The 13,775-nt window shown below is 41.2% G+C and overlaps 1 protein-coding gene across 1 annotated transcript in view; it reads left to right on the top strand.

The window, feature by feature from the left end:
• The window catches only part of TENM1 (teneurin transmembrane protein 1), an 840,365-nt gene that overhangs the window by 784,227 nt on the left and 42,363 nt on the right, over window positions 1-13,775 (top strand). Inside the window, 2 exon segments of the mRNA XM_040405386.1 lie at window positions 4,684-5,050; window positions 7,446-7,956. Of these exon segments, the coding sequence (XP_040261320.1) occupies window positions 4,684-5,050; window positions 7,446-7,956 (878 nt within the window).

Below are 13,775 nucleotides of genomic sequence, written 5' to 3'. Positions count from 1 at the left end.
CCTAGGAATGAAAAATTAAAAATACAATGCACCTCAACCCTATTAGTGAAGATACTGCACTAGATTAAAGGGGGGAGAGATGTGCACTATCTCTCAATAGTTGTCCCTTATAAACAAAGTGCTGCTGTGGCACACTGCCATCACACCGTCCACATTGATGCTTCACACTGAGAGTGATGTTTATCCAGCCCACTAAATAGGTGTGAGAGCAAACACAACCCACTATGTGTGTGTTACATTGGTTGTGGACTTGGTTCACAAGCTAGATTTGCTGAACCGCACCAGGGATTCAGTGTCCAGCAACATGTGCCACAGTGCACTAGAAATTAGACCTGCACCAACACCATAATGATTAGGTGTTGGTAACAATGAGGAGGTGCAGAGCAGTTAAAATCTAAGACTGCCCCCCGACATGTTTCGCCAGTTACCTGGCTTCTTCAAATGGGCTGCCCATTTGCCCCTGAAGAAGCCAGGTAACTGGCGAAACATGTCGGGGGGCAGTCTTAGATTTTAACTGCTCTGCACCTCCTCATTGTTACCAACACCTAATCATTATGGTGTTGGTGCAGGTCTAATTTCTAGTGCACTGTGGCACATGTTGCTGGACACTGAATCCCTGGTGCGGTTCAGCAAATCTAGCTTGTGAACCAAGTCCACAACCAATGTAACACACACATAGTGGGTTGTGTTTGCTCTCACACCTATTTAGTGGGCTGGATAAACATCACTCTCAGTGTGAAGCATCAATGTGGACGGTGTGATGGCAGTGTGCCACAGCAGCACTTTGTTTATAAGGGACAACTATTGAGAGATAGTGCACATCTCTCCCCCCTTTAATCTAGTGCAGTATCTTCACTAATAGGGTTGAGGTGCATTGTATTTTTAATTTTTCATTCCTAGGTTTTTTCAGTTCAATAAAGGGTGCATGTTGCATCCATCTTCAATATAAAAAATAATAAAAAATATATATATATATCATTTTAGAACTATACCAATAAAAGTGAAGTTTTAAAACCTGGGTCAAGATAGGTTTCTTGCCTAATAAGGCATTTGTAAATAGACTATAATAATAACCTTACCCAGGTTGGTCCTAATTATATATATATAAATGGACTATAGGTACAACAGATGAAAACCTCATTGACTTATATGGGAGAGTTTTCTAGGCATGCTCTCTGACCTGTGCAGGTCATTGTGCAGGGAAGGGGTATATAAATGGTGACATAATCTGTTATGAATGGTGGATCTTGTGTAGCGACATTAAATTTAAAATAATGACCAAAAATTCGTAAACAATATGTTTAACATAAAATCTTGATTTAAATAATAGGAAATTTTCTAATGATACATCACCTTTGGTCCACATTATACGGTATGATAAAAAATGTAACTTGGGCTGCATTCACATATGCGCTGTGAACTCTGGCAGTCTGTTACAGCAGAGGAACAGACTGCTGGAGTTCACTGTATCCACTGTATTCACTGTGCCCGCCGGATCCATTCATTGTAAGTGGATCCGGCGGGCACTTTCAGCCAGACAGAAAATGCTGCATTTAGTATTGTCCGGCCAAAAGCGGCCATATATGCTGTATACTAGTGTTGAGCGAATTGAAGTATCCGAAGTGGAATTCGATCCGAATTTCAGGAAAAATTATATTTGCCATGAAGCCAAATTTCCTCGTGCTTCGTGGTAACAAATAAATTTTCCCTGAAATGGTGGGAAAAAAGCATACTCACCTCATCCATTTGCTTAGAGGCACCACGGCCATCTTGATTGACGATGCAGCGCAAAACTCTCACATAGTGACGTATGACGTCTAAAGGCCGGTGTGATGACGATATAACGTCACTGTGCAAGATTTTGTGCGGTGTCTTCAATCAAGATGGCCAAGGTGGCCACCACGTGTTCAAATGGATAAGGTGAGTATTTTTTTTTTAACCAGATTAAACCCTGAAAGGCCTTAATGTTAATCTCAGATGCCTCGATCAGTGATGAATGCGGCATCTGAGGGGCTCAATGATGGAGGGAGGGGACGACACAATAGCCGTTCCCCGTCATTTCACCCACTACATAGAAATAAATGCGCTTCGTCATGAAGCTAATTTTTTGGGGTGAAATTCGTCAAAGCAGCCAAATCTCATTTTTCAAAACTTTGCTCATCTCTACTGGATACAATAACTGGATCTGAGTGCCGGAGATGTGAACGCAGATTTGAACCCGGCCTTAGGTTAAATCTGCCAATCACACCATCCACCTTTTTATAGATCTCCTAATGTGTACTTCATTCATTGTCTTCTTTGTGCGGCAGTAGAATGACTAGATTTACCATGTTTGCTAAAGTTCAGACTAATAATGTAGAGCCACATTTAGAGGTCAAAGGGGTGTTTAGAGTGGACTTATCTGACATTGTCTAGATAGTATGTTCAAACAAAAATTAGATATGCAGAAGTTCTAATTCCCAGTGTTGGAAATCAAGCTGCAGACAATATTAACCTCTAAAGGACATGTATGTATGCATTAGATAATTGTTAGATTTTCAGGCACGTTTTATAAAAAACACCACAGGTAAATGATTAAAACTGAAAAGTGATGATGGGAGTGATTGCTGGTTGATTGCTTTTGATCCAGGGCTGCTACGGAGCATTGTTACCATGCAATGTTGAAATAAGAATGTCTGAAAAATGTAGTTATAGTTTGATTGAGTGATTTGCTGTATTTTCCAAAGAATCAAAAGGCACCATTGACGCATGTTGTAGTGACAGTATGAACAGTTAGTTATAAATATCGTTCTAGGTGGGACTTATGGAGCACATCTATTTTTTATAAACCGGGATATTAGTGTATATGTACTCTTATGTTTATTTTTGAACGGAAAGCTTATGTGAATAAGATATATACAGTCGCCTCTCTGGTATGACTCTGAAATACTGTATAACAATTACCATGATGTAGATTGTACTTCACATTCCACTGATGTGATCAATCCCTCTTGTTACTTAACAGGTACTGTTTTCTGTTCTTTTTTTTTTTGTCCTTATGTATAACTTATGTCAATTTCACTCACTGAATTGCTTTCTGTAACTGAAAATGGTATATCAATAAAAATATTGTTTAAAAAAAAACTGTGACAAGTCAAACATTTTAAGTTCTTCAGTGAGAAAATATTGGTGGAGAATTCAGGCTGCAGGTAAACTGGTGCCCCTTCTGTATCAAGCAGAATGATCATGCTGGGAATTAGGAATAGTTAGCATGTGCAAATAATGGGAAATGTTCAAGTTTTTATTTTGTATCTACTACTTTCCTGAATTGTAAAGCACTGCAGGATATGTTGATGATATATCAAATAAGATTCTTTTCAGTAGTTTTCAGATATTACTGTCTATCATGTCTTCCATAAACACAGAACGTGTACTGGAAGTGCAGTTATGTTTCGGAATGTCTATGGTCCATTCATTTATTTACGCAATTGTCAGGAAATTCAATGGGCTGACTGGACTGACAAGCCAGGTCTTCAAGAGCAAGAGATTCTTTATGGCTGCAGCCCATAAAGAGCTGGAATGGAGGATGGGAGTGGTAGTGGCTCTTATGATATGATGTGTTGCAGTGGTTTCTCTCAGGCCATTACTCCTTAGGGCCGTGCATTGTAAAGAGGGGCCACTCTTTCTTCTCTCGGGGCACATTCTGATTATGGGACTCCTGCCTGAGGTGCCCTTGATGTTAGGTGTTTGGATGGTTGCTGGGCATTACATGTAGTCATGTAGACATGTCCAGTGTATGATGTGGTAGGAGTCAGAAAACCAGGCCAGAGGTAGAAGAATAAATGTCTCTTTTTACTTCGTAAAAAATAGGGGTTGTAGTACATCCAACAATCTGAACAAAGCGCAAATGCTTTCTCCAAATGGTGAGATATGGAGGCTGGCAAAGTGGGAAATCATGGCACTCTTGGTATGCAATCTTGCTAAAGTCTCTTTCACTAGAATCTCTGGTTAGTGACTGTAATCTGTCAAATATGGCTGTAGTATACACTGTGGGATACAGGTCTTTAGAGGCATGTATGGCCACGTGTGGTTAAGTGTGACAGGTGTCTTAACTGTAATCTCTCACAAGCAGCAAAGTCTGGTTAGTTGTACTTTCAGGTTACCTTGCTGACTTCTATGCTTGGCCATGCAGATTCTAAGTCTATCTTTCTTTCTTTTCAACCACCCTACTCCTGAATCTCCTGAGAGGGGTGGAACAGGGTGATTAACGCCAACACTGCCAACCATACCAGGCCATGCTGGGTGTACATAACATTCTGCAACATAACATTACATAATATCACAAACCAATGCAGATACCCTCCGGCAAAGCATAAAGATGCTAAAGATGCTTCACAATTAATATAGAAGCTACTAATACAGTATATAGGTAATTTAAAAACGGTTTTGTAAACCAATTAACTTCTTAACATTTTTACCAGGTTGATTCTCTTTTGACCGATCTTTATGTACTGTCCATAGACTGTTCCACTAAGCCAGCATCATTGAATCAAGCCAACTCCCAAAGCAGCAGTGCTCTGTATGGTTGTTCATGTTTGTAAATTACTAAATTTGAAGCAATTATTTAGAACATGCAAACTGATAGGCTACAACCAATGTGAGACACTCATAAAATGCAATATTCATACTGTTTACTTTTTACAGGTTCGACTAGAATGGCCAACTGATCTTGCTGTCAACCCCATGGATAACTCATTATATGTCTTGGACAATAACATTGTACTCCAGATCTCTGATAATAATCAAGTGAGAATTATTGCTGGCAGACCCATACATTGCCAGGTTCCAGGTATAGATTACTTTCTTGTCAGCAAAGTAGCAATTCATTCCACCCTGGAATCTGCACGAGCCATTGCTGTATCACACAGTGGCGTCCTCTACATTGCCGAAACGGATGAAAGGAAAATTAACAGAATACAACAAGTCACCACAAATGGAGAAATCTCTACATTAGTTGGAGCCCCCACGGACTGTGACTGCAAGATTGACCCAAATTGTGACTGTTTTACAGGTCAGCCCAAGTTTTTTTCTGTCAAAATTAAATGTCTCCTTAGTAGTAAAAGATAGTAAGCCTTTGTTATGGTAAGAATATGAGAATATTGGTGTTGGAAGTCATTATTAAGACCTAGATCCATGTTAGAACATCTACACAACATACCAGGACATTTGCACTACATACTGTAGGTCCCTCAGCGACATCTCCTTATTTCTCTACTACTGAATTAAACTGTGTATTCACATTTCCAGAGGTAATTTTGAAAACACTCAATTTAGTAAACTTTTTACTTGAATGATAATGAGTTGCAGTTCTTTATTCGGCTCTTGGTTAAATGTGGCTTTCTGCATCCCTTACTAAGGCCTCATTCACACAGTCAGTGTTTGCTCAGTGTTTTCCATCAGTGATTGTGAGCCAAAACCAGGAGCAGGTCAGAAACACAGAACAAGTGCAAATATTTCCATTATACCTTATCTCTGAGGAGGCTGCACTCCTGGTTTTGTCTCACAATCATTGATGGAAATCACTGACCAGACACTGACTGTTTTAACAGGGGCGTACATAGAAATCATTTGGCCCCATAGCAGGAATCTGAATTGGGCCCCCTAACTTGTGGCCTGCTATTGACTACCCCCCACATCTCTGGATGTTTTCATTCATGTGACGGGGGGGATGCAGTGGTGGCCGTGTGGGCATCAGTGATGTGGGTGCCGGGAGCGTGCTAAGTATTACCTGTATGAGGTGCCCTGGCATTTTGGGGGGCATTATAGGGTTTGAATAACCCCTTTAACTCCTTGCTGCTGATGCTTAGTTTACCATGAGAAAAAATAGCCATTTATCATGAATAATGACTTTAGAGTATAAGTTGATATTGCTATCATAATGTGCAAGAAATAAAAGCGTGAACATCATACATTATACACAAAAAATATGATCTATTACACGTTACACACCAATAATGTTGTTAAACCTTGCACACACCAGTAACTCCACCATATAGCGCTTCTCCCATACACTATGCCCAAATAATAACATAATATGCTATACAGATAAATAATCCTGCTAAGGGTCCATTCAGACATCCATAGTTTTTCGCGGTTTCACAGCTGATCCTCAGGTCAACCAAGTCTAGTGAGAACAAAATGATTTGACACGAGTTGACATAAAACATGTAGTGAGTTTAAAGGGAAAAAAAATCGAAGGATTTGGAAATAAAAAAACCTTGTTCTGGCAATAGCTCATTAAAGTCATTGATTAATTGCAGAATATGTCAATGCTATCAATATGTGGTGGAAGGTGCACCTAATGTTTGTTAAGACTGTCAGTAATGTTATTGCACGGTTTAAACAACCCCTTTTCTACATACTAGTCATCTAATAGTGCTGAGTCCCTGTATAGTGTGCCTGGCATCTAACAGAAAAGGACATTTGGGAGGAAGCTTTGTCTGTCAGCCAATCAGTATTGCTGAGAATATTTCTGTCTCTACTGATTGGCTTAGAGCAGTTGACTGACAGATATCCGCTCATAATTCTTCTCCCAAGAGTCCTTTTCTGAAGAATGCCAGGCACAGTGTAGAATCCACCAGACTGGATCCTCACTCATTCAGTAGTCACTCAGTATTTTATTTTACGTTTCAGCATTGCTACAGGGAAAATAAGTGTTCCGCAATAGATTGGGAGTCTCAGCAGCAGAACCCTCGTGATCTGCTCATCTCAACTAAAAAGTATTTTTCCATACCAGATTATGGGGGAAATGTATTATTCCCCACTATTCCTGTTTTTGGCAGGAATCCTCAGGATTTGCAACATTTTAATGCCATTGTGACTCTTCTAGGAGCAATCAGCATTTTACATTGACCTCGCTAGTTTTACAAATAGGATACGTGGCCTGCACCTCATCATAAATTGCATGGCTTCTGCGGCAACTCGGGGCCCATCAAGACCGGCATAGCAGATGTCGGTCTTGATGTGTCTGGGCCTATATCTTTTTTTTTTTTTTCCCTTAGCAGTTATCCATCTTTAGTTAAACATCAAAAACGAGGATAGCAGTCCATTTTTGCTAACCCTCACAAACAAATCTCTATTTACATGCAATTGCAGTAATACATTGAGGAGATTGCTGTGTAGGGAAATACGGCAGATGTCCTGGCACCGCACATGTAGCTAGGAAAAAACAAACAAACCATTTTTAAACCAGCGGGGTCTTGAATCTTCAGAAATGAGGATTGCTGAGATAAATGTATAATAATGCTAATCTTTGCTGATTCACACTTAAAATTATACCATCTGAAGTAATGCTTTTTAAACTGGCCCGTGAATATTAAATGTCTTATGTTTATAGACTGTTCTCCATAGAAATTAAAATGTGTGCAATTTACAGATTAATGCATTTGATACTATTTGTCCCATAGGTGACGGTGGATTTGCAAAAGACGCCAGACTGAAAGCGCCCTCGTCGTTAGCTGTTTCTCCAGATGGCACACTGTACATAGCTGATCTTGGCAACATACGCATTCGAGCAGTCACTAAGAACAAGCCTCATCTGAATGCCATGAATATGTATGAAGTTGCCTCTCCGGCAGACCAAGAATTGTATCAATTCAGTACCAATGGGACGCATCTCCACACTTTAAATCTTATAACTAGGGACTATGTGTACAATTTCACATACAACGGTGATGGGGATGTAATCTCTATTACCAGCAGTAATGGAAACTCAGTTCACATACGACGTGATGCTGGGGGCTTGCCTTTGTGGCTGGTTGTTCCCGGAGGACAAGTCTACTGGCTCACTAGCAGCAGTAATGGAGTGCTGAAAAGGATATCTGCCCAAGGTTATAACCTAGCATTGATGACATACCATGGTAATACAGGCCTTCTTGCAACCAAAAGCAATGAAAATGGTTGGACCACAGTTTATGAGTAAGTCCTTATTTTCTACGATGTTTTTATACCGATGTATTTCTTTTTACACTTCAGTAAAATAGTAATAATAATTTTTATTTATATAGCAAGCAATTCAAGTATAATCCTGTCGGCTTAGGGGACCTCCTGCTAATTTCTCAGAAGCAAGTTCCTTAAAATGCCAAAGATATTCAAATGAATACTTCTCAATAGCAAAGCAATTATACATAGTACGTAATCAAATACAGATGCCCCTATAACATTAGAAAGAAAGCCACTTAGAGCCACAACATATAACTCCATATTTTGCAAAAAAATATGGTATATAGGTAAACCACTGGTATAATGCAACTCACATGTCAGTCGGTCACAATGATACAGTATCTCACAAAAGTGAGTACAGCCCTCACATTTTGGTAAATATTTTATTCTATCTTTTCATGGGACAACACTGAAGATATGACACTTTGGTACAATGTAAAGTAGTCAGTGTACTGCTTGAATAACAGTGTAAGGCTACTTTCACACTAGCGTTCGGAGCGGATCCGTCTGATGTTTCATCAGACGGATCCGCTCCGATAATGCAGACGTTCGCATCCGTTCAGAACGGATCCGTCTGCATTAAAACTTAGAAAATTTTCTAAGTATGAAAGTAGCCTGAGCGGATCCGTTCAGACTTTGCATTGTAAGTCAATGGGGAACGGATCCGCTTGAAGATTGAGCCATTTGGTGTCATCTTCAAGCGGATCCGTCCCCATTGACTTACATTGTAAGTCTGGACGGATCCGCTCGCCTCCGCACGGCCAGGCGGACACCCGAACGCTGCAAGCAGCGTTCAGGTGTCCGCTCACTGAGCGGAGCGGAGGCTGAGCGCTGGCAGGCGGATGCATTCTCAGTGGATCCGCCTCCATTGAGAATGCATTGCGGCCGGGCGGCTGCGTTCAGGACCGCTCGTGAGCTCCTTCAAACGGAGCGCTCGAGCGGACACCTGAACGCAGGTGTGAAAGTAGCCTAAATGTGGTGTGTCCTCAAAATAACTCAACACACAGCCATTAATGTCTAAACCGCTGGCAACAAAAGTGAGTACACCCCTAAGGGAAAGTGCTCTTCCACTCCTCCATGATGACATCACGGAGCTGGTGGATGTTAGAGACCTTATGCTCCTCCACCTTCCATTTGAGGGTGCCCAACAGATGCTCAATAGGGATTAGGTCTGAAGACATGCTTGGTCAGTCCAGCACCTTTACCCTCAGTTTCTTTAGCAAGGCAGTGGTCATCTTGGAGGTGTGTTTGGGGGTCGTTATCATGTTGAAATACTGCCCTGAGTCTACATTTCCAAAGGGAGGGGATCATGCTCTGCTTCATTATGTCACAGTTCATGGTGACATTCATGGTCCCCTCAATGAACGGTAGCTCCCCGCAGCCAGCAGCACTCATTTACCCCCAAACCATGACAATCCCTTCCCACCACCATGCCTGACTGTAGGCAAGACAAACTTGTCTTTGTACTCCTCACCTGGTTGTCACCACACACATTTGACACCATCTGAACCAAATAAGTTTATCTTGTTTCTAGTAATCCATGTACTTAGTCTGCTTGTCTTCAGCAAATTGTGGGCTTTCTTGGTTATCATCTTTAGAAGAGGCTTCCTTCTGGGATAACAGCCATGCAGACCAATTTGATGGAGTGTGGAGAATATGGTCTGAGCACTGATAGGCTGACTCCCCCACCTCTTTAACCTCTGCAGCAATCCCGGCAGCACTCATACGTCTATTTTGAAAAGACAACCTCTGGATTTGACGCTGAGCACGTGCACTCAACTTTTTTGGTTGACCATGGCAAGGCCTGTTCTGAGTGGAACCTATTTTTGGTAAGCCGCTGTATGGTCTTGGCCACCATGCTGTAGCTCAGTCTCAGGGTGGTGGCAATCTTCTTATAGCCTAGGCCAGGGATCAGCAACCTTCGGCACTCCAGCTGCTGTGAAACTACAACTCCCAGCATGCAAACATGGTCGGCTGCTCTGACAACTCACATAGAAGTTAATAGAGCATTCTGGGAGTTGTAGTTTCAGAACATCTGGAGTGCCGGAGGTTGCTGATCCCTGGCCTAGGCCATCTTTATGTAGAGCAACAATTCTTTTTTTCACATCCTCAGAGAGTACTTTGCCATGAGGTGTCATGTTGAACTTCCAGTGACCAGTATGAGAGTGTGAAAGCGATACCACCAAATTTAACACACCTGCTCCCCATTCACACCTGAGACCTTGTAACACTAAAGAGTCTCATGACACCAGGGAGGGAAAATGGCTAAATGGGCTCAATTAGGCCACTTTCACTTAGAGGTGTACTCACTTTTGTTGCCAGCAGTTTAGACATTAATGGCTGTGTGTTGAGTTATTTTGAGGGCACACCAAATTTACACTGTTATACCAGCTGTACACTTTCTACTTTACATTGTATCAGAGTGTCAGATCTTCAGTGTTGTCCTACGAAAAGATCTAATAAAATATTTACAAAAATGTCACTTTTGTGAGATACCCACATATTGTGGTGTCTCAAGTAGTGTATCTTCCCAATTCGGGTATATTTCTGGAGTTGGGGCATATAGGTTAAAGGGGTTGTGCCATAAACTACTTTTTACTCAAAAGTTTATTTTCATCACTTACTCTAGCTCCCATTCCTCTGTGGATTTTTTTTCCATATTTACCTAATTTTCAACTTTCTCGTATCCCCCATGCTTGACTCCTACTTCCTGGTTTGTCATGTGTCCGCTGTCCCATTTTGCCTTAGGGCACAGCAGACAAGGTGTTTCCCGATAGCAGGACATGTGACACTTGTTCTTGCCAACGACAATGATTTGTGCATCCTACACTACAAGGCTCCAATGCAATTTAATCAAAACAGATTTGCTACAGGGTGCAATGGTAGTCTAATAACTTTAGAATAAGACAGTTTTGATCAATGGTGGTATTTGGTGAAAGTGAAATAACAGCGATATCTGTTGGTTGGGATACATTTATATTAGTGGTACAACCTCTTTAAAATAGTGCTGAGTATAGCTGGGTATAGCCTGCACAATATATAATCACCGTAGCAATCCCTTAAGTGTCGCTACCCAACTTCAGCCCAACAAGGGTGCCCCTTCTCACGTTGGTCCGGCCCTGTATGTACTTGTTATGCCCTGCATAATACTTTGTCTCAAGTCACCATTCCATCTAGGTGTCACCTATCTGACAGGTATGTACCTACATTTCCTGCCCCCTATTATTGCAATAGTCCTCTAATGAACCCAAGACATGAGTGTGGAAAAGCAAAAAAGAGTCAAAAACACAAAATAGATCTGCAGTCCAGTTTTCTGGCAGAAATTGAGTAAGAATCCAGGCTTGTTTAGCTCAGTAAAGCTTCCCAGTAGCTCTTCCTACTCTATGTAAAAGTTGAGTGGTTCCCTTCTGTGAAGGTTAAAGTCAGAACAGAAGAGGTTTTGTATATTTCATTCATGAGGGTTTTCACTATTATTCATACACACATAATTACTAAAGTAGTTCCTTCATAGACGATGCAGCTCCTATTGAAGCCATAGTAAGAGAGGTCAGCAGTGGTGTGCTTCATCTTTCATTTGTCTAGATCAAGGATCAGCAACCTTAGCACTCCAGCTGTACAGAAACTACAACTCCAAGAATGCTTCATTCACTTCTGTGGGAGTTAGAAGAACAGCCGAGCATGTTTGCATGCTGGGAGTTGTAGCTGGAGTGCCGAAGATTACTGATCCCTGGTCTAGATTAATTTCAGGCCAAGGTGAAAGTTAGAATGTGTAACACAACCAGACTAACTTCTCATTCTCTCCTGCCCCATACCCCACACTCATTACTCTTTGTAGAAGGGTTCAAGCTCTCAATTACAGTATCATATATTGTAAGACGGTGCCTATGTTTTGGGGGGTTTTCTCATTGCCTCTCCATTGATCTAGTAGGCTCAATGTAGTTCACTGTCCTGATTAACCTAATTGTCTGCATGTTTGTCTAAAGAAAAAGTGTGATCTTTAAGTTATACTGGTTTATATATGGTAGATTTGTTTGGTTTCCTTAGGGGAGTTCAATAGCTGCAGATGTGGCCATTCTCATTAGCTCCATCGTCTCAGCTTTGACTTAAGAGCAGCTGCTTTGTAACCGAGAGAAAGACGCTGTTCTGCTCAGATGTTATGTTATTTGGCACTTGACTTTTTCTAAGCAATCTCTCATTTTCAGTGGTTCTTATATAGTAGTTTAATTGATGAAAATACTGTCATATAGTACTTTGTTCTCAGGCTAGGGGAGAGGTCGAATATAGCAGGGCCACTCTTCAAACCAGTGATGATTTCACTAGACATTGGGGCAGAATGTGCCAAATTTATTAAGAAGCACAGACCTCGTAATAAATTTGGTGCATCTCCACACAGTTTATGTGCCAAAATTCAAATCTACTACAGCTATAGGTCAATGGAGATTTGAACTGGTATAAATGATAGCAGGTCTGTCGGACCAGAGTTTTATGGGTTTTGTTTTACCGGCATACCTTATGTGGTAAAATGAACCTGTCTCGTTCATTCTCCAGGTCAGTCTGATTACAGCGATACCACATTTATACAGTTTTTCATGTGTTTTAATACTTAAAAAAATAAACATGTTGGGAAAAAAATATCTTTAGATCACCATATTCTGACCCCCATAAGTTTATTGTCTACTAACCTGTGCGAGGGCTCATTTTTTAGGGGCAATCTGTCGTTTTTATTGATACCATTTTGGAGTGTGTATGACTTTTTGATTATTTTTTATTAAACTTTTTGAGTGGTGAAGTGGTCAAAAAATGGTGAAGCCGCTATTTTTTATTTTTTCATTATGACATTCACCGCATGGGATAAATATGTTTAGATTTTAATGGTTCAGGCATTTTTGGGACATGTCAAAGCCAATGATTTTTATTTCTTGTATTGTTTATTTTTATAATGGACAAAGGGGTGATTTGATTTTTTTAAAAATATTTTTAATAACTTTTTACCTTTTTTATACTTAAAGGGAACCTTTTACCTCCAAAACACACTTTAAACCGACATCATTACCTTACAGTAGCCCCAGTGTGTTCCTAATCATGTTTTTCATTCCTCCACTGGTTGTTGTATACTTTATAAAAACGCTGTTTTAATCTGTGTTTTCGCTATGCTTAGAGTCACCTTGAAGTCAAGGGGGCAGCGGCCTCCTTGCTATAAGTCAAGCTAAGTCCACCCCTTACCCGTCCTCCCTTCACTGTGATTGACATCCGGCTGTAAAGGTTGGGATCGTGCAAGTCTCAGGCATGCGCGGTGCACTCCTTGTCACTGCGCGATCCCGTCTCCGTCTTCCGCACTTAACCGGCCGATTTCCTCTCTCTGCACATGTGCCAGGCTTTTTCATCATGCGCGCGCACCAGGTGCATGCGCAGAGAGAGGAAAGCGGCCGGCTGAGTGCGGGAGCCGTAGACGGGATCACACAGTGACAAGGAGCGCACCGGCTGGGCGAGGCCTTGCATTATCCCAGCCTCACAGCAGGATTCAATCACAGTGAAGGGAGGACAGGTAAGGGGCGGACTTAGCTTGACTTGAAGCAGGAGGCCGCTGCCCCCTTGACTTCAAGCGGATAGCGAAAACACTGATTAAAACAGGGTTTTTATAAAGTATACAACCAGTGGAGGAATAAAAAACATGATTAGGAACACACTGGGGGCTACTGTAAGGTAATGATGTCGGTTTAAAATGTGTTTTGACAGGTTCCCTTAAGTCTCCCTAGGGGATTTTAACATGCAATTGTCTGATCACTTCTATTATA

This window comes from Bufo bufo, chromosome 8 (genome assembly GCF_905171765.1).
Source record: "Bufo bufo chromosome 8, aBufBuf1.1, whole genome shotgun sequence".
Taxonomy (NCBI): Eukaryota; Metazoa; Chordata; class Amphibia; order Anura; family Bufonidae; genus Bufo; species Bufo bufo.
Note: the sequence above shows the minus strand (reverse complement) of the source record. Positions and strands in the feature narration are given on the sequence as shown.